Consider the following 21,748-nt stretch of genomic DNA (forward strand, 5'->3'; position numbering starts at 1 on the left):
GCCTCTAGCCACAGGACCTGGAGCTTCTCTGAGCTGAGAACTGGTTTCAGGACCACTTCTGCAGCCTCCACAGCTCTGGGGTGCTGCGCCTGTGACTGTGTCCTCTAGCTTTGTCAGGGTTCAGACCACAAGGAAGGTGTCTGGTTGGGACTGAGGAAAGACTATACCGGATCCCTTAGGAGCCTGACCCTTAGGCAGCATCACTGGATCCCCCCGCTTACAAACTTGGCCAGCTCCTGCTCTGGTCTTCAGCCCGAGATTTCTCTGAATGGTGCTTTCTGTCTACTGGGCATCCGGAGGCTCCTAGATGAAATTGAAGAGAGAGAGAAAGCAGGAGTAAAGGAATTTGTTTCCTAAGCTCCTGCTCTGTGCTGGGCCCAGTTCTGGGCAATTTATGTTTGTTATTTCAACATAACATTCCTACAGCCTTTCCAGGGTGTATTATTGCCTCAGTTTACAGGTGAGAGCATTGATGCCTGTCACTGTATTTAAGCCTGGGTCATCCTGGCACAGCCTCAGTTTCCCACACAGAACCAGGGCATAGTGGGGTTGGCTGTGGACCCTGATTCATATCTGTGCAGTCCTCTGGTCCCTGCTCAGCCTGAGCCAGGAACCCAGAGTAAAGCTTACGGTCTGACTTCTCCAGGAGTGTTGAGTGATGCCTCTTTTCCACTAGAAGCAAATGCCCATCAGTTGTGTCCACCTGGACTGTCTGGGCCTGAGCGCTAGACCAAGCTCTCAGGACCCTGGAATACCTGTGAGAAGGATGGGGTCAGGCCCAGCCTCTGGCAGTGATGCCATCAGTCAGAATGGAATTGGTCAGGCATAAGGAGGCAAGAAGGCCTGGATCTGGCCAGTTTCCCCTTAGTCTCAGGCTATGATGACCCCTAATGAAACATCCCTTCTCAAAGGTAGACACGGTCTTTTACTGGAGCTGAGCTCTCCAGCCCAGCTGTGTCTGGACCGGAGAGAGAGCCCCACACAAGCCCCCTAGGTTGAAGTTCAGGCCAGGTCATTACAGGGAGGGTGAAGAACCTTCCTGCTGGTGGGTGTCCAGTGTGCAGAGATGAGGCCTGTGCTGGCACCCTGCTCTCCTGACAGTAGGTGGCTCCTCGCCACCCAAAAATCTGTGTGGATTTCCCAGATGGGTCAGTTCATAGGAATACTGGTATCCTCTCACCCTATGAAGCCAGATCCCCAGGAGGTGCTCCCTTTGACCTCCCTTCCCACCTGCCTGCCCCATCACCCTTGCAAGAGCTATTGCACTAAATGCACTGAAAGTCTCTTAAGAGCTGTGCTGTGCTAAAAGAGCCCAAAGGGGAATGTCTTAAACTTGCCATCCTGGCTCCACTGTTTTGAATAGATCACCAGGAAATGAGACTTGGTAGAAATAATCATTACAAATGAAACTCACAGTGGCAGAAACCATACTCGGTAAAATCCGATACAATAAGAATCTGATTAAGGAATCAGATATTTATTGTAAAATTCACAGGGAAACAAGACTTGATCTTGGGAGAAATAATTTTGGCTAAACAAAATTGAAAGTGAAAAAAATTGGAATTGGTTAACTGTGAAATATAGAAAATCAATTAAGGGATTAAATCGGCTTAGTGGAATTCATCTAAGAAAAATACTTTTTGCAAAACCTCATCGACATTTGTTTAATGGTTCTATATAAAAGCTCAACATCAGAATATTCTTAGGGCCCAAATGGTGGAGCCAAGAACATCTTCCACCTTTCAGAATTTGGAGTAGTGCTGGAAGGGCTGTTAGCTACGTCCGGTCCTCCACCCACCGGGGCTAGTGGCCCTCCTCATCACGGCTCACAGAGACGCGTCTTCTCTCAGAAGTGTGCCGTTAGGTTCAGGACTGTACTTACCCTCCTGAAGTTTACCAGCAGGTGAGGCAGCTCTTTTTTTTTTTTTTAAATAAATTTATTTATTTATTTTTGGCTGCGTTGGGTCTTCGTTGCTGCGCGCGGGCTTTTCTCTAGTTGCGGCGAGTGGGGGCTGATCTTCGCTGCGGTGCGTGGGCTTCTCATTGCAGTGGCTTCGCTTGTTGCAGAGCACGGGCTCTAGGCGCGTGGGCTTCAGTAGTTGTGGTGCGTGGGCTTAGTTGCTCCGTGGCATGTGGGATCTTCCTGCACCAGGGCTTGAAACCTGTGTCCCCTGCATTGGCAGGCGCATTCTTAACCACTGTGCCACCAGGGAAGTCCCAGTGAGGCGGCTCTTGCTTGACAAGGGAGAGTGCCCCCTTTGGGAAGGAGATGTCTGAAGGAGTTGATTGCTGGGGCTGGACTGGGTTTTTACCTGAACGCCCAGAGACAATCCCTTGGCTAGTGAATAAAGAGATGGAGGTTGTAATGGGGAAAGCGGGTGGGAGTGTGAGGATGGGCTCTGAGCAATAGACCAGATAGGTTAGGAGCCAGCTTTTAGGTTGGCTTAGCAAAGTTGTGGGACTAGACACAAAACCCATCCTCTCTCCCCTATGCTCACCACCTCCAGAATGGCCTGAGATCAGGACTTTCAGAGGCAGAGGACCTGAGGGTACGAGTTGGGATGTCCTCAGGAAGGATCTTTATGTAGCATCTAAAAGTATGGCCTCAGGTCAGGATGGCCCCATTGGTGAAGGCAGGAATGGTGACTAGTAATAATGTAGTCATTCAACACGTGCTTACTGAGCACTAGTCTGCATCAAAAATCCTGGGCACTGGGTGAGGACACAGCAGTGAACAAGAAGGTCAAGGTCCGTACCCTCAGGAGCCGTATATTCCACTGTGGGGAGACTGATGATAAAACAAGCAAACAAATGAGTGCAATAATGCAGGTGAAGACAAACTCGTAGTTTGCAAAGATCACCCTGACTGCCATGGGAAGATCAGACCGTAGGGAGAAAGCAAGAAGCCCAGTTGGGAAGTATTGCATCCTCAGGAGAGAGATGCTAGTACCTTGGTCTAGGATGCTAGCCCTGGACTCGGGTTTGGAACATATTTAAGTAGTACAGCTAATAGATTGGATGTGAGGGACTGAGGGAAAGAGAGGTTAGGGATGTGACCTTGAGTAACTAGGTCGCTAAATGGTGCTGTTTATTGAGACAGGGAAGATTAAAAGACATATTGGAGGTAAGGGCACGTGTAATTTAAACATTCCTTTTTGGCCATGTTTTATTTGAGATGTCCATCAGGCGTCCAAGTGGAGCCTGGAGCTCAGTGGAGAGGTCAAGTAGGGGCCATAGTTGGGGAGTCGTTATTATACATGGGGTATTCAAGGGACTAGATGAATCACCTAGACTCTAGGTCTTAGATGCTTGTTCTCAACTGACAGTGACTTTGCCCCTCTTCCAGGGGACATTTGGTGAAGTCTGGAAACATTTTTGGCTGTTATAACTGGAGGGTGGGGTTGCTACTGGCATCCACCCAGTGGAGGCCAGGGATCCTGCTGAACATTCTGCAACGCACGGGTCGGCCCCACGACGAAGCATTATCTGGCCCCAAATGTCAGTGGTGCTGAGGTTGAGAAGCTCTGTCCCAGGGTGAGAGTAGATAGAGAAGAAAAGAGATGACTGTGCCCAAGGGCATTCTCATGGAGAGAGTTAGAGCAGGAACTGTCTGAGAGGTAGGAGGGAAGCCTGGAGAGTGGGGTGTCCTGGGAGTGGAGAGTGTTTGGGGAAGGAGGAGCGCTCAACTGGGTTACTGAGGCTCCATGTTTGAGCACAAAGAGAAATGACTAGTGGATTAGGCAAGAGGAGTATTTTTGATGAGCTTGATAGGAGCAGTTTCTGTGGTTTGGGGTCAGAAGTTCCAGGGGAGAAGGTTGTACCAACAGCTAACAATTACTGAACACTTCCTCCCTGCTCAGAATGTCTTACATGTGTAATTTCATTATTCCGCACACAACAAGTACTATTATCCTTGTTTTACCGAAATGGCAATACTATTTTTACCCCCATTTTACAGAGGTAGAAACTGAGGCACAGAGAGGCTAATTATTCCCTCAAGTCAGGCAGCCAATAGTAGGTGGCACAGCAGGGGTTTGGACCTAGAGTTTGGAGGTGAGGAAATAGAGGCAGTGTTAACACCACCTTTTTTTTTTTTTTTTTTTTTGGTATGCGGTCCTCTCACTGTTGTGGCCTCTCCCGTTGCGGAGCACAGGCTCCGGACGCGCAGGCTCAGCGGCCACGGCTCACGGGCCCAGCCGCTCCGCGGCATGTGAGATCTTCCCGGACCAGGGCACGAACCCGTGTCCCCTGCATCGGCAGGCGGACTCTCAACCACCGCGCCACCAGAGAAGCCCAACACCACCCTTTTGAGAAGTCTTGGCTGTAAAGGAGAACAGAGACTGGTACAGAGGATGTTTGTGTGCCACTAGGAATGACCTGTATGGAGGGTGAAACTGATGATGCTGGAGGGGAGGCTGAGAGCTGAAGTCCTTGAGGAAGTGAGAAGGATCCAGGGCCCAAGTCAAGGGGTTAGCCTTTCTGGGGAGCATTGTTCTGGTAATTCTGAAGTGGACCCTAACTGTTTTGAGCAGGATACCCCTGGACTTGACTGGCCTTCAGAGGTCTTCTGGCTGCCCCCACCCCAGCTAAAAGGTAGCCTCCCTGCAGGAAGCTGCTGCACAGGCCCAGCCTTCCCCCTCAGTGTCCATGGGGCACCAGAGACAGTTGTGCCAAGGAACCAGTGTCCCAAGAGCAGCCCTGTAATCAGGAGCCAGAGCCCAGGCTTGCTGGGCAGTTCTGTCAGTACAAGTGAGCCATTCTCCTCCTTCCACAGACCATCACGATCTTCATCATAACCCTAAAGGCCCCTCACAAGGGCACCTGCGTCGGCCTCCCCAGGGTCTTCACTCATTACTCTCTTCCCACTGTTGCCACACCAGGCTCCTTTTGAAATCTCTCAGATACTAAGTTCCCTCCTGTTGTCAGTTCCTACCTCCTCCATCCTCTCCCTCTCCTCCACCTGCCTAGGTCTTGCCTAACCTCCTGTCTCAGCTTAGCAATCACATCTCAGACAGCCCTTCTCTGATCCCAGCTAGGTGAGGCCCTCCTATTAGCACCTCCCATGACACTGGATGCTGACTCTTTTAAAAAAAACGCTTTTCCTACTCACAATGTATTTTTTTGTCCAGTGTCTGCATTCCATGCTAGACTGTAACCTTCATGAGGGTAAGTCTAGTTTACCACACTTATTTCCAGTGCCTGGCCTGTGGTAAGTGCTCAGTAGTTATTTACTGAAGGAAAGTGAATTGGTGACTGTTTTACAGCCTGCTTTGTATTTATATGGTTCAGATATGTCGTGTGCAACGATTATCTCCCCTACACACATTTCACTATCAATTTTGGAATTTTCCCTGATCACATGCATGATTATTTTCACCTTTGTTTGAAGGCATGTTAAGAAAGAGTTGAATTATCTTACTTTGTGGTCATTCATCTAAAATAGAAAGACGCACTAAGCTTTTACATGATTGATTCTTCCCTGTAGGATGAGTGGTTTGGTTTTGTGTGAACCAACAGAGCTTTACAACATCTTGAATCAGGTCACAAAACTATCCAGATTAACTGAACCCAACTATCTCTGTTTATTAGGTAAGTACTTTAAAAAATGTTGTGAACAGTGTCCTTCAAAGATTATTTTTCATGAATTAACAAACTTTGAAGAGTAATAAATTACTTTAGAAAACTATTAAACTAATTAGGCATAGCTCAAAATGCTACTATTAACTGTCATGTGACTTGGAATATTGCCAGATTAAATAAATCTAGAAGAAAAGTTCCCAGAAGACTCATGTTTGAGTCCTCTTACTATTGTTTTTAGTGAAATATTTTAAACGTCTAACAAACACATAGTAATACACATAAGCGCTTATGTACACACCATTCAGATTTAACATAATAAAAAGTTACACAAATGTACCCCTCTTTTGTACTCCATCCTGATCCTCTTCCTTTCCCTCCCCGAAGATGACTGCTTCTGTATTTTTACACGTTTACGACATAGGCAGGCATCCCAAAGTAATGTATGGTTCAAACATTTACATAAACAGTACCATAAGGTACAGTGATCCTGCAACTTACTTTTTTTTTTTTTTTGCGGTATGCGGGCCTCTCACTGTTGTGGCCTCTCCCGTTGCGGCATGTGGGATCTTCCCAGACCGGGGCACGAACCCGTGTCCCCTGCATCGACAGGCGGACTCTCAACCACTGTGCCACCAGGAAAGCCCAACTTACTTTTTTTAAATTTAGTTTAATTTATTTTTTTTATACAGCAGGTTCTTATTAGTTATCCATTTTATACACATCAGTGTATACATGTCAATCCCAATCTCTCAATTCATCATACCCCCCTGCCCCCACTGCTGCTTTCCCCTCTTGGTGTCCATACGTTTGTTCTCTACATCTGTGTCTCAGTTTCTGCCCTGCAAACTGGTTCATCTGTTTCCCCATTTCTGTATATGAAGATCTAGTTTATTTTAACTGGTAGTTGCAATATATATCCATTCCTAATTGATTGTGGTGTGTTGCTTGCATTGTGTTGCTATTATGAACAGTGCTGCAGTGAACAGTTTGTATCTCTCTCCCTATTCATGTGCAAGAATTTTTTCAGGATATATTCCCAGAAATGGAAGTACCAAATTGCACATTCATCTTCACTACATTATTGTCAAATTGCCCTCCGAAGACATTGTATCAATTTTATACTCCAATCAGCAGTGTAAGAAACATACCTACCAATACCTGGTTTTGTCACCCTTTAAATTTTTTTCTCTGATTGGCATGAACTTGTATTATGATGTTTTTCCCCACAATTAAAAACATCGTGTTTAAAATACACATAAAATTTACCATCTTAACCACTTTTAAATATCCAGTTCGGTGGTACATCATCACCATCATCTCCATAGCTCTTTTCATCTTGTAAAACTGAAACCCTACACCTGTTAAACAATAGCTCCCCATTCCCTCCTCCCTGCAACGCTGGTAACCACCATTCTACTTTATGTCTCTGATTTTGACTACTCCAGGTGCCTCATATAAGTGTAATCATACAGTATTTGTCTTTGTGACTGGCTTATTTCACTTAGCATAATGTCCTCCAGGTTCATCCATGTTGTAGTGCGTGTCAGGATTTCCTTTATTTTTAAGGCTGAATAATATTCCATTGTATGTATATACCACATTTTGCTTATCCATTCATCCATCGATGGACACTTGGGCTGCTTCCACCTTTTAGCTGTTGTGAATAATGCTGCTATGAACATGGATGTACAAAATATCTCTCTGAGACCCTGCTTTCAATTATTTTCAGTATATACCCAGAAGTGTAATTGCTGGATCATGTGGTAATTCTATTTTTAATTTTTTGAGGAACCACCATTGTGTTTTCTGTAGCAGCTGTACGATTTTACATTTGTACCAGTAGTGTACAAGGGTTCCAGTTTTTTGAAATCGTTGTCAACGTTGTTATTTTTCTGGGTTTTTATTTTTATTTTTAGTAACCATCCTAATGGGTGTGAAGTGGTATCTCATTGTAGTTTTGATTTGCATTTCCCTAATGATTAGGGATGTTGAGCATCTTTTCATGTGCTTATTGGCCATTTGTATATCTTCTTTGGAGAAATTACTATTCAAGTTCTTCGCCCATTTTTGAATTGGGTTGTTGTTTTTGAGTTTTAGGAGTTCTCTATATATTCTGGGTATTAATTCCTTACAAGATAGATGACTTGTAAATAATTTCTCCCCTTCCGTGGGTTACCTTTTTACTCTGTTGATATTGTCTTTTGATATGCAACATTTAAAATTTTTCACGAAGTTCAACTTGTCTATCTCTTCTTTTGTTGCTTGTCATATCCAGGAAATTGTTGCCAAATCCAGTGTCATGAAGCTTTTGCCTTATGTTTTCTTCTACAATTTTTATACTTTTAGGCCTTACATTTAGGTCCTTGATCCATTTTGAGTTGAGTTTTGTATATGATGTTTAGATAAGCATCCAATTTCATTCTTTTGCATGTGGATATCCAGTTTTCCCAGCATCATTTGTTGAAAAGACTGTCTTGTTCATGGTCCCTAGGGAGTCCACATGAATTTTGAATAGATTTTTCTATTTCTGCAAAAAACATCATTGGAATATTGATGGGATGGCATTGAATCTGTAGATTGCTTTGGGTAGTATTGACAGCCTACTATTAAGTCTTCCAGTTTGTGAACACAGAATTTTTTTTTGTCTCTAATTCATTTTGTAGTTTCCAGAGTTCAAATCTTTCAAGTCCTTGTTTAAATTTTATTCCCAAGTATATTATTATTTTTAATGCTATTGAAAATGGAATTGTTAATTTCCTTTTCAGATTGTTCATTGATAGTATATAGAAATACAATTGACCCTTGAACAACGTGGGGAATAACCTGTGTATCACTTATAGTCAGCTCTCCGTGTCTGTGGTTCTTTTGCATTCGTGGATTCAACCAACCATGGACCATTTAGCATTGTAGTATTTATTATTGAAAAATATCTGCGTGTAAGTGGACCCATGCAGTTCAAACTCATGTTGTTCAAGGGTCAACTGTACAACTGATTTTTCTGTGTTGGTTTTCTCTCCTGAAGCTCTGCTGAATTCATTTATTAGTTCTAACAGGTTTTTTTTGTGTGGAATCTTTAGGATTTTTTTGCATATAAGATCATATCTTCTGTGAACTTAGATGATTTTACTTCTTCCTTTCCAATTTAGATGCCCTTTGTTTCTTTTTCTTGCTTAATTGCTCTGTCTAGGACTTCTACCACTCTGTTGAATAGAAGTAGTGAAAGTGGGCATCCTTGTCTCGTTCCTTAAAGAAAAGCTTTCAGTCTTTCACCATTGAGTATAATGTTTGCTGTGGGTCTTTCATATATGTTTTTTTATTATGTTCAGGTAACTTCCTTCTATTCCTAGTTTGTCAAGTGTTTTTATCTTGAAAGGGTGTTGAATTTTTCATACTTTTTCTGCATTGATTGAGATAATCATGTAGTTTTTCTTCCTCCTTCATTCGTTTGAAGTGGTAAATTAAATTGATTTTTGAATGTTGAGCCATTCTTGCCTTCCAGGAATAAATTCCACTTGATCATGGTGTATAATCCTGCTGAATGTGGTTTGCTAGCATTTTGTTGAGGACTTTTGCATCAGTGTTTATAAGGAATATGATCTGTATTTTTCTTGCTGTGTCTTTGTCTGACTTTGGTATCAGGGTCATGCTGGCCTCATACGATGAGTTAGGAAGTGTTGCCTTCTCTTCAATCTTTTGGGAAAAGTTTCAGAAGGATTGATATTAATTCTTCTTTAAATGTTGGGTAGAATTCACCAGTGAATCTATCAGGTTCAGGGCTTTTTTATTTTCAGCCTAAAACATGTATATTTTAGTAAACACATGATAATTCCCTCTGAGAATGAATAGATATCCAGGTCATGAATTTCAAGAAGTTTATTATCATTTTTCAAGAAAATAAGTGATACACTGAATTCTTAAGTGTTACATTCCCAAGGAGCGGTGGATGAGATTCTTTCCTGAGAGCAGCTATTGGTTAATTAGATGTGGGAAAGGCCCTTTCAGGGTAACAGATTGGGGAGGCTACAGACAAGGGAAAAGCCTCAGTGCCCATACTATATTTGGCTTATTTTTATTTTATTTTTTTAAATTTAATTTAATTTTTATACAGCAGGCTCTTATTAGTTATCCATTTTATACACATCAGTGTATACATGTCAATCCCAATCTCCTAATTCATCACCACCACCCCACCCCCCGCCACTTTCCCCGCTTGGTGTCCATACATTTGTTCTCTACATCTGTGTCTCTATTTCTGCCCTGCAGACCGGTTCATCTGTACCATTTTTCTAGGTTCCACATATATGCATTAACATACAATATTTATTTTTCTCTTTCTGCCCTACTTCACTCTGTATGACAGTCTCTAGATCCATCCACGTCTCTACAAATGACCCAATTTCGTTCCTTTTTATGCCTGAGTAATATTCCATTGTATATATGTACCACAACTTCTTTATCCATTCGTCTGTCGATGGGCATTTAGTTTGCTTCCATGACCTGGCTATTGTAAATAGTGCTGCAGTGAACATTGGGGTGCATGTGTCTTTTTGAATTATGGTTTTCTCTGGGTATATGCCCAGTAGTGGGATTGCTGGGTCATATGGTAATTCTATTTTTAGTTTTTTAAGGAACCTCCATGCTGTTCTCCATAGTGGCTGTATCAATTTACATTCCCACCAACAGTGCAAGAGGGTTCCCTTTTCTCCACAGCCTCTCCAGCATTTATTGTTTGTAGATTTTCTGATGATGCCCATTCTGACTGGTGTGAGGTGATACCTCATTGTAGTTTTGATTTGCATTTCTCTAATAATTAGTGATATTGAGCAGCTTTTCATGTGCTTCTTGGCCATCTGTATGTCTTCTTTGGAGAAATGTCTATTTAGGTCTTCTGCCCATTTTTGGATTGGGTTGTTTGTTTTTTGAATATTGAGCTGCATGAGCTGTTTATATATTTTGGAGATGAATCCTTTGTCCGTTGATTCGTTTGCAAATATTTTCTCCCATTCTGAGGGTTGTCTTTTGGTCCTGTTTGTAGTTTCCTTTGCTTTGCAAAAGCTTTGAAGTTTCATTAGGTCCCATTTGTTTATTTTTGTTTTTATTTCCATTGCTCTAGGAGGTGGATCAAAAAAGATCTTGCTGTGATTTATGTCAAAGAGTGTTCTTCCTATGTTTTCCTCTAAGAGTTTTATAGTGTCTGGTCTTACGTTTAGGTCTCTAATCCATTTTTTTTTTTTTGCTGTACGCGGGCCTCTCACTGCTGTGGCCTCTCCCGCTGCGGAGCACAGGCTCCAGACGCGCAAGCTCAGCGGCCATGGCCCACGGGCCCAGCCGCTCCGCGGCACACGGGATCCTCCCGGACCGGGGCACGAACCCGCGTCCCCTGCATCGGCAGGCGGACTCCCAACCACTGCGCCACCAGGGAAGCCCCTCTAATCCATTTTGAGTTTATTTTTGTGTATGGTGTTAGGGAGTGTTCTAATTTCATTCTTTTACACATAGCTGTCCAGTTTTCTGAGCACCACTTATTGAAGAGACTGTCTTTTCTCCATTGTATATCCTTGCCTCCTTTGTCATAGGTTAGTTGACCACAGGTGCATGGGTTTATCTCTGGGCTTTCTATCCTGTTCCATTGATCTATCTTTCTGTTTTTGTGCCAGTCCCATACTGTCTTGATTACTGTAGCTTTGTAGTATAGTCTGAAGTCAGGGAGTCTGATTCCTCCAGCTCCTTTTTTCCCCCTCAAGACTGCTTTGGCTATTTGGCGTCTTTTTTTCTTTTTTTTTAGAGAAATCCGTGTACCATCCAGGCATCTCCTTTTATTTTATTTTTTATTTATTTTATTTTTTAAACATTTTTATTGGGGTATAATTGCTTTACAGTGGTGTGTTAGTTTCTGCTTTATAACAAAGTGAATCAGTTATACATATACATATGTTCCCATATCTCTTCCCTCATATTCCCTCCCATATTTTTTTCCCCTCAAGACTGCTTTGGCTATTCGGCGTCTTTTGTGTCTCCATACAAATTTTAAGATTTTTTTTCTAGTTCTGTAAAAAATGCCATTGGTAATTTGAAAGGGATTGCATTGAATCTGTAGATTGCTTTGGGTAGTATAGTCATTTTCACAATATTGATCCTTCCAATCCAAGAACATGTATATCTTTCCATCTGTTGGTATCATCTTTAATTTCTTTCATCAGTGTCTTATAATTTTCTGCATACAGGTCTTCTGTCTCCCTAGGTAGGTTTATTCCTAGGTACTTTATTCCTTTTCTTGCAGTGGTAAATGGGAGTGTTTCCTTAATTTCTCTTTCAGATTTTTCATCAGTAGTGTATAGGAATGCCAGAGATTTCTGTGCATTAATTTTGTATCCTGCAACTTTACCAAATTCATTGATTAGCTCTAGTAGTTTCCTGGTGGCATCTTTAGGATTCTCTATGTATAGTATCATGTTATCTGCAAACAGTGACAGTTTTCTTCTTCTTTTCCAATTTGTATCCCTTTTATTTCTTTTTCTTCTCTGATTGCTGTGGCTAGGACTTCCAAAACTATTATGTTGAATAATAGTGGCGAGAGTGGACATCCTTGTCTTGTTCCTGATCTTAGAGGAAATGCTTTCAGTTTTTCACCATTGAGAATGATGTTTGCTGTGGGTTTGTCATATATAGACTTTATTACGTTGAGTTAGGTTCCCTCTATGCCCACTTTCTCAGTTTTTCACCATTGAGAATGATGTTTGCTGTGGGTTTGTCATATATAGCCTTTATTACGTTGAGGTAGGTTCCCTCTGTGCCCACTTTCTGGAGAGTTTTTATCATAAATGGGTGTTGAATTTTTTCTGCGTCTATTGAGATGATCATATGGTTTTTATTCTTCAATTTGTTAATATGGTTTATCACATTGATTGATTTGCATATATTGAAGAATCCTTGCATCCCTGGGATAAATCCCACTTGATCATTGTGTATGATCTTTTTAATGTGTTTTTGGATTCTTTTTGCTAGTATTTTGTTGAGGATTTTTGCATCTATATTCATCAGTGATATTGGTCTGTAATGTTCTGTTTTTGTAGTATCTTTGTATGGTTTTGGTATCAGGGTGATGGTGGCCTCATAGAATGAGTTTGGGAGTGTTCCTTCCTCTGCAATTTTTCGGAAGACTTTGAGAAGGATGGATGTTAGTTCTTCTCTAAATATTTGATAGAATTCCCCTGTGAAGCCATCTGGTCCTGGACTTTCGTTTGTTGGAAGATTTTTAATCACAGTTTCAATTTCACTACTTGTGATTGGTCTGTTCATATTTTCTATTTCTTCCTGGTTCAGTCTTGGAAGGTTATACCTTTCTAAGAATTTGCCCATTTCTTCCAGGTTGTCCATTTTATTGGCATAGAGTTGCTTGTAGTAGTAGTCTCTTAGGATGCTTTTCTGCGATGTCTGTTGTAACCCCTTTCTCATTTCTAATTTTATTGATTTGAGTCCTCTCCCTCTTTTTCTTGATGAGTCTGGCTAAAGGTTTATCAATTTACTACATCTTCTCAAAGAACCAGGTTTTAGTTTTATTGATCTTTGGTATTGTTTTCTTTGTTTCTATTTCATTTATTTCTGCTCTGATATTTATGATTTCTTTCCTTCTACTAACTTTGGGTTTTGTTTGTTCTTCTTTCTCTAGTTCCTTTAGGTTTAAGGTTAGATTGTATGTTTGAGATTTTTCTTGTTTCTTGAGGTAGGATTGTATAGCTATGAACTTCCCTCTTATTACTGCTTTTGCTGCATCCCATAGGTTTTGGATTGTTGTGTTTTCATTGTCATTCGTCTCTAGGTATTTTTTTTTTACATCTTTATTGAAGTATAATTGCTTTACAATGGTGTGTTAGTTTCTGCTTTATAAAAAAGTGAATCAGTTATACATATACATATGTTCCCACATCTCTTCCCTCTTGCCTCTCCCTCCCTCCCACCCTCTGTATCCCACCCCTCTAGGTGGTCACAAAACACTGAGCTGATCTCCCTGTGCTATGTGTCTGCTTCCCACTAGCTATCTATTTTGCGTTTGGTAATGTATATATGTCCATGCCACTCTCTCACTTTGTCACAGCTTCCCCTTCCCCATATCCTCAAGTGTATTCTCTAGTAGGTCTGTGTCTTTATTCCTGTCTTACCCTGAGGTTCTTCATGACATTTTTTTTCTTAAATTTCCATATATATGTGTTAGCATACGGTATTTGTCTTTCTCTTTCTGACTGACTTCACTCTGTATGACAGACTCTAGGTCCATCCACCTCATTACAAATAGCTCAATTTCATTTCTTTTTATGGCTGAGTAATATTCCATTGTATATATGTGCCACATCTTCTTTATCTGTTCATCCGATGTTGGACACTTAGGTTGTTTCCATCTCCTGGCCATTGTAAATAGAGCTCCAGTGAACATTTTGGTACATGACCCTTTTTGAATTATGGTTTTCTCAGGGTATATGCCCAGTAGTGGGATTGCTGGGTCATATGGTAGTTCTATTTGTAGTTTTTTAAGGAACCTCCATACTGTTCTCCATAGTGGCTGTACCAATTCACATTCCCACCAGCAGTGCAAGAGTGTTCCCTTTTCTCCACACCCTCTCCAGCATTTGTTGTTTGTAGATTTTTTGATGATGGCCATTCTGACCAGTGTGAGATGATATCTCATTGTAGTTTTGATTTGCATTTCTCTAATGATTAATGATGTTGAGCATTCTTTCATGTGTTTGTTGGCAGTCTGTATATCTTCTTTGGAGAAATGTCTGTTTAGGTCTTCTGCCCATTTTTGGATTGGGTTGTTTGTTTTTTTGTTATTGAGCTGCATGAGCTGCTTGTAAATTTTTGAGATTAATCCTTTGTCAGTTGCTTCATTTGCAAATATTTTCTCCCATTCTGAGAGTTGTCTTTTGATCTTGTTTATGGTTTCCTTTGCTGTGCAAAGGCTTTTAAGTTTCATTAGGTCCCATTTATTTATTTTTGTTTTTATTTCCATTTCTCTAGGAGGTGGGAAAAAAAGGATCTTGCTGTGATTTATGTCATAGAGTGTTCTGCCTATGTTTTCCTCTAAGAGTTTGATAGTTTCTGGCCTTACATTTAGGTCTTTATTCCATTTTGAGCTTATTTTTGTGTATGGTGTTAGGGAGTGATCTAATCTCATACTTTTACATGTACCTGTCCACTTTTCCCAGCACCACTTATGGAAGAGGCTGTCCTTTCTCCACTGTACATTCTTGCCTCCTTTATCAAAGATAAGGTGACCATATGTGCGTTGGTTTATCTCTGGACTTTCTGTCCTGTTCCATTGATCTATATTTCTGTTTTTGTGCCAGTACCATATTGTCTTGATTACTGTAGCTTTGTAGTATAGTCTGAAGTCAGGGAGCCTGATTCCTCCAGCTCCGTTTTTCATTCTCAAGATTGCTTTGGCTATTTGGGGTCTTTTGTGTTTCCATACAAATTGTGAAATTTTTTGTTCTAGTTCTGTGAAAAATGCCAGTGGTGGTTTGATAGGGATTGCACTGAACCTGTAGATTGCTTTGGGTAGTAGAGTCATTTTCACAATGTTGATTCTTCCAATCCAAGAACATGGTATATCTCTCCACATATTTGTATCCTCTTTAATTTCTTTCATCAGTGTCTTATAATTTTCTGCATACAGGTCTTTTGTCTCCTTAGGTAGGTTTATTCCTAGATATTTTATTCTTTTTGTTGCAGTGGTAAATGGGAGTGTTTTCTTGATTTCACTTTCAGATTTTTCATCATTAATGTATAGGAATGCCAGAGATTTCTGTGCATTAATTTTGTATCCTGCTACTTTACCAAATTCATTGATTAGCTCTAGAAGTTTTCTGGTAGCATCTTTAGGATTCTCTATGTATAGTATCATGTCATCTGCAACCAGTGACAGTTTAACTTCTTCTTTTCCGATTTGGATTCCTTTTATTTCCTTTTCTTTGATTGCTGTGGCTAAAACTTCCATAACTATGTTGAATAAGAGTGGTGAGAGTGGGCAACCTTGTCTTGTTCCTGATCTTAGTGGAAATGCTTTCAGTTTTTCACCATTGAGGATGATGTTGGCTGTGGGTTTGTCATATATGGCCTTTATTATGTTGAGGAAAATTCCCTCTATGCCTACTTTCTGCAGGGTTTTTATCATAAATGTGTGTTGAATTTTGTTGAAAGCTTTCTCTGCATCTATTGAGATGATCATATGGTTCGTCTTCTTCAATTTGTTAATATGGTGTATCACGTTGATTGATTTGCGTATATTGAAGAATACTTGCATTCCTGGAATAAACCCCACTTGATCGTGGTGTATGATCCTTTTAATGTGCTGTTGGATTCTGTTTGCTGGTATTTTGTTGAGGATTTTTGCATCTATGTTCATCAGTGATATTGACCTGTAGTTTTCTTTCTTTGTGAAATCCTTGTCTCGTTTTGGTATCAGGGTGATGGTGGCCTCATAGAATGAGTTTGGGAGTGTTCCTTCCTCTGCTATATTTTGGAAGAGTTTGAGAAGGATAGGTGTTAGCTCTTCTCTAAATGTTTGATAGAATTCCCCTGTGAAGCCATCTGGTCCTGGGCTTTTGTTTGTTGGAAGATTTTTAATCACTGTTACAGTTTCAGTGCTTGTGATTGGTCTGTTCATGTTTTCTATTTCTTCCTGGTTCAGTCTTGGAAGGTTACACTTTTCTAAGAATTTGCCCATTTCTTCCAGGTTGTCCATTTTATTGGCATAGAGTTGCTTGTAGTAGTAGTCTCTTAGGTTGCTTTGTATTTCTGCGATGTCTGTTGTAACCCCTTTCTCATTTCTAATTTTATTGATTGAGTCCTCTCTCTGTTTTTCTTGATGAGTCTGGCTAAAGGTTTATCAATTTACTACATCTTCTCAAAGAACCAGGTTTTAGTTTTATTGATCTTTGGTATTGTTTTCTTTGTTTCTATTTCATTTATTTCTGCTCTGATATTTATGATTTCTTTCCTTCTACTAACTTTGGGTTTTGTTTGTTCTTCTTTCTCTAGTTCCTTTAGGTTTAAGGTTAGATTGTTTTATTTGAGATTTTTCTTGTTTCTTGAGGTAGGATTGTATTGCTATCAACTTCCCTCTTATTACTGCTTTTGCTGCACCCCATAGGTTTTGGATTGTTGTGTTTTCATTGTCATTTGTCTCTAGGTATTTTTTGATTTCCTCTTTGATTTCTTCAGTGATCTCTTGGTTATTTAGTAATGTATTGTTTAACCTCCATGTGTTTGTGTTTTTTATATTTTTTTCCCTGTAATTCATTTCTAATCTCATAGTGTTGTGGTCAGAAAAGATGCTTGGTATCATTTCAATTGTCTTAAATTTACTGAGGCTTGATTTGTGACCCAAGATGTGGTCTATGCTGGGGAATGTTCTGTGTGCACTTGAGAAGAAAGTGTAATCTGCTGTTTTTGGATGGAATGTCCTATAAGTATCAATTAAATCTATCTGGTCTATTGTGTCATTTAAAGCTTGTATTTCCTTATTAATTTTCTGTCTGGATGATCTGTCCCTTGGTGTAAGTGAGGTGTTAAAGTCTCCCACTATTATTGTGTTTCTGTCGATTTCTTCTTTTATAGCCATTAGCAATTGCTTTATGTACTGAGGTGCTCCTATGTTGGGTGCATATATATTTATAATTGTTATATCTTCTCCTTGGATTGATCCCTTGATCATTATGTAGTGTCCTTCTTTGTCTCTTGTTACATTCTTTGTTTTAAAGTCTATCTTATCTGATATGAGTATTGCTACTCCAGCTTTCTTTTGATTTCCATTTGCATGGAATATCTTTTTCCCTCCCCTCACTTTCAGTCTGTATGTGTCCCTAGGTCTGAAGTGGGTCTCTTGTAGACAGCATACATATGGGTCTTGTTTTTGTATCCATTCTTCAAGCCTGTGTCTTTTGATTGGAGCATTTAATCCATACATGTTTAAGGTAGTTATCAATATGTATGTTCCTGTTACCATTTTCTTAATTGTTATGGGTTTGTTTTTGTAGGTCCTTTTCTTGTGTTTCCCACTTAGAGAAGTTCCTTTAGCATTTGTTGTAGAGCTGGTTTGGTGGTGCTGAATTCTCTTAGCTTTTGCTTGTCTGTAAAGCTTTTGATTTCTCCATCGAATCTGAATGAGATCCTTGCAAGGTAGAATAATCTTGGTTGTAGGGTCTTCCCTTTCATCACTTTAAATATGTCATGCCACCCCCTTCTGGCTTGTAGAGTTTCTGCTGAGAAGTCAGCAGAGTTCCCTTCTATGTTATTTGTCGTTTTTCCCTTGTTGCTTTCAGTAATTTTTCTTTGCCTTTAATTTTTGTCAATTTGATTACTATGTGTCTTGGTGTGTTTCTCCTTGGGATTCTCCTGCCTGGGACTCTCTGCGCTTCCAGGACTTGGGTGGCTATTTCCTTTCCCATGCTAGGGAAATTTTCAACTATAATCTCTTCAAATATTTTCTTGGGTCCTTTCTCCCTCTCTTCTCCTTCTGGGACCCCTGTAATGTGAATGTTGTTGCGTTTAATGTTGTCCCAGAGGTCTCTTAGGCTGTCTTCATTTCTTTTCATTCTTTTGTCTTTATTCTGTTCCATGGCAGTGAATTCCACCATTCTGTCTTTCAGGTCACTTATCTGTTCTTCTGCCTCAGTTATTCTGCTATTGATTCCTTCTAGTGTATTTTTCATTTCAGTTATTGTATTGTTCATCTCTGTTTGTTTTTCTTTAATTCTTCTAGGTCCTTGTTAAACATTTCTTGCATCTTCTTGATCTTTGCCTCCATTCTTTTTCCGAGGTCCTGGATCATCTCCACTATCATTATTTTGAATTCTTTTTCTGGAAGGCTGCCTATCTCCACTTCACTTAGTTGTTTTTCTCGGGTTTTATCTTGTTCCTTCATCTGGTACATAGCCCTCTGCCTTTTCATCTTGTCTATCTTTCTGTGAATGTGGTTTTTGTTCCACAGGCTGCAGGATTGTAGTTCTTCTTGCTTCTGCTGTCTGCCCTCTGGTGGATGAGGCTATCTAAGAGGCTTGTGTAAGGTTTCTGATGGGAGGAACTGGTGGTGGGTAGAGCTGGGTGTTGCTCTGGTGGGCAGAGCTCAGTAAAACTTTAATCTGCTTGTCTGCTGATGGGTGGGGCTGGGTTCCGTCCCAGTTGGTTGTTTGGCCTGAGGTGACCCAACACTGGAGCCTACCTGGGCTCTTTGGTAGGGCTAATGGCGGCCTCTGGGAGGGCTCACGCCATGGAGTACTTCCCAGAACTTCCACTGCCAGTGTCCTTGTCCTCATGGTGAGCCACAGCCACCCCCTGCCTCTGCAGGAGACCCTCTAACACTAGCATGTAGGTCTGGTTCAGTCTCCTATGGGGTCACTGCTCCTTTCCCTGGGTCCCAGTGCACACACTACTTTGTGTGTGCCCTCCGAGAGTGGAGTCTCTGTTTCCCCCAGTCCTGTCGAAGTCCTGCAATCAAATCCCACTAGCCTTCAAAGTCTGACTCTCTAGGAATTCCTCCTCCCGTTGCCGGACCCCCAGGTTGGGAAGCCTGACGTGGGGCTCAGAACCTTCACTCCAGTGGGTGGACTTCTGTGGTATAGGTGTTCTCCAGTCTGTGAGTCAGCCACCCGGCAGTTATGGGATTTGATTTTATTGTGGTTGCGCCCCTCCTACCGTCTCATTGTGGCTTCTCCTTTGTCTTTGGATGTGGGGTGTCTTTTCCGGTGAGTTTTTGTGTCTTCCTGTCGATGATTGTTCAGCAGTTAGTTGTGATACCGTTGCTCTCGCAGGAGGGAGTGAGAGTACATCCTTCTACTCTGCCATCTTAAACCAATCTTCTATATTTGGCTTGTAATTCTGCTTTGTGTCAACTCTGTCAGTAAGAGAGTATATATTTGCATTATAATAATAAGGTGGTCTGCCCACCGCCTTGGCAGTGCTATGTGCGGGGTACATGTGTAGCACCCTGCTTTTGCTCTCAACTCCTCAGAAGTGGCAGTTGGGTTGTTGGTCTTTTTGTATTTTGTTGTTCATAATTTTCCCAACTGGGCATGCATGTAGTTATTTTTAGTCCCTTATAGTTTCTTTGTATTTATTGCTGGAGGAGACTTTTGTCCAGGTGCAAGTACTGCAGCAAAGGGTCCCAGGTTCCAGCCTGTCTCAATGGGACAACCAGGACACGTACTAGTTTGTGGAGATCCCTGGGAAAGTGTGGATTTTTAATCTAGAATGTACTTGAGTTTCACTAGTCTTTTTCATTGTGTTCATAGGAAGTTGCAGCTGGTCTGCCAGCAGTCATACTGTCTCTCTTATCCTGAGTTTGTTGTGAAATTCTGAAGCCATAGGTAGCTATTATACAAGTGAGATTCTGTAGAGTTTAAAGGAATAATCATGTCTCCTCATTCCAGGTTTGCACTTTCCAAATATCACTTAGAGTTCTTTATTCAGTTGAGTAGCCATATAGACACCAACTGTTTTTCTCAAATATCTGACTTAACACTGTCATTTAGGAAGTAGCTGTACCAAAACAGGCCAAAAAGAAACAAACACAAAAAAGAAATTACTGATGGCTGGTATTTGAGATGAAAATCCTTTCACTATAGAGCCTAGGGGTTGAGTTATTGCAAAATAAAAGCTGAGAGCTGTGAATTTACTACATCCATTCAAAATAAGTAGCATACAAAATACAGGCTCTGGCATAGAGAAAGGATGCGAAAATCAGTTCAATGGACTGAACTTGCAGATTTCGTGTTTCATTGCTCAAACTTGCACACACTAATATTCTGCAAAAGATAATTGCAGCAAAGAAAAATGACCTTTTGCAAATAGTCTAAAAGCATTCCTCCAAAGAGACCAGAGTAAACATGTGTATATAGGTATAAAGTGTTACTATTCAACACATGTTATTTCTAGAAAAAACTACATAGGTTAAAACTATGACAATGTGCAACATCTTAAGCCATTATAGCAGCAGCAACAGCAACAACAGCAGAAGTGGATCAAAATCACTGTTTTTATGGTGATTAACGTACCCAAATAAGAAATACTGATCAAAACTCAGGAAATAAATGCCTGGATGTCAGTTGTTGAACACTTTTTGACATATTTAAGATCATTTAAAAGTGAAAATGGAGTTCAGGCATCCAAAATGGATCTGGGTGGCCACCGTGGATGTGGTTTTAGACATGTTCCTACATCACTGAGAGCTTGAATTTTCTGAACCGTATAAAACTCATGGATACCACCAGCCATTTTCAAAACAGTATCTGCTAGCAGCTGCTAGCTTCAACCTTGTAGTATCAAAGTCTGAGCCCCCTCTTCCCGCACTGAAACTATGAAACTATGAAACATCTCAATCCCCAACCAATCCTTGCTTGACAAGTACCCTTACTTCTTGCCAACTCCAATTCTAATTCTTGACAAACAATGTATGTAACCTTGTGAAGTTTTTTGCCCTTTATAAGCCTCCCCCATTTTGTAATCTGGCGGAACACAATTCAAGTGCTTCTTGAATCGGTGTCTCTTGGGCTGCGGTCCTAACAAAGCCCAAATAAACACCTTTTTGTTTCAATCAGGTCTCCATTTCTCACATTTTGGTTTACGTTTACTTCAATTTAAATGTCTTATCATCTCTAAAAAATTTTTTAAGTGTTAATATTATATAAAGCAGGCAAATTCTTCAAATAATTTGCTATTAAGTATGCCAATTTTTATAGAGCTAAACAAGGAACTGAGAATAAGTTAAGGTGAAACAGGAAAAGATAGACATGGGGAAAAACAAGTTGTAGCTGCACAAGGCAATAAAATGCCGTCTTGGCCTCCTCATTTCAGTTAAACGCATGAGCTAACAGATTAGATGTCTGCTGGTTTAGCGTACTAACTCCCTTGGATTTGCTAAAATTTATACAACAATCAATAGGTATACATAAAGTCCTAAGGAAAAGAGTACCACTTAAAAATCAACATCGGAAACTATCAAAGCAATTTTCAAAATAAAAGATTGTCTATTACTGTGAATGAATATAAAATGTAATAGATATACAAACTAGGAACTAAAGCCTTGTCCAAAGTTTAATTACTTCTCCCTTTAGCTGCTTTTTCAAGGACGTGTACACTAACCAAAGGATGATTGAAGTGTTTGCTGTGATCT

General features: G+C 40.7%; 1 protein-coding gene across 1 annotated transcript in view; it reads left to right on the top strand.

Moving 5' to 3' along the window:
- Window positions 1-21,748, top strand: part of STYXL1 (serine/threonine/tyrosine interacting like 1) — a 65,768-nt gene that overhangs the window by 5,053 nt on the left and 38,967 nt on the right. Inside the window, exon 2 of the mRNA XM_082857334.1 lies at window positions 5,486-5,589. Within this exon, the coding sequence (XP_082713460.1) occupies window positions 5,487-5,589 (103 nt within the window). The 5' untranslated portion in view covers window position 5,486. The remainder of the gene's footprint in view (window positions 1-5,485; window positions 5,590-21,748) is intronic.

Source organism: Leucopleurus acutus, assembly GCF_964270905.1.
Source record: "Leucopleurus acutus genome assembly, chromosome: 16".
NCBI classification, from domain to species: Eukaryota; Metazoa; Chordata; class Mammalia; order Artiodactyla; family Delphinidae; genus Leucopleurus; species Leucopleurus acutus.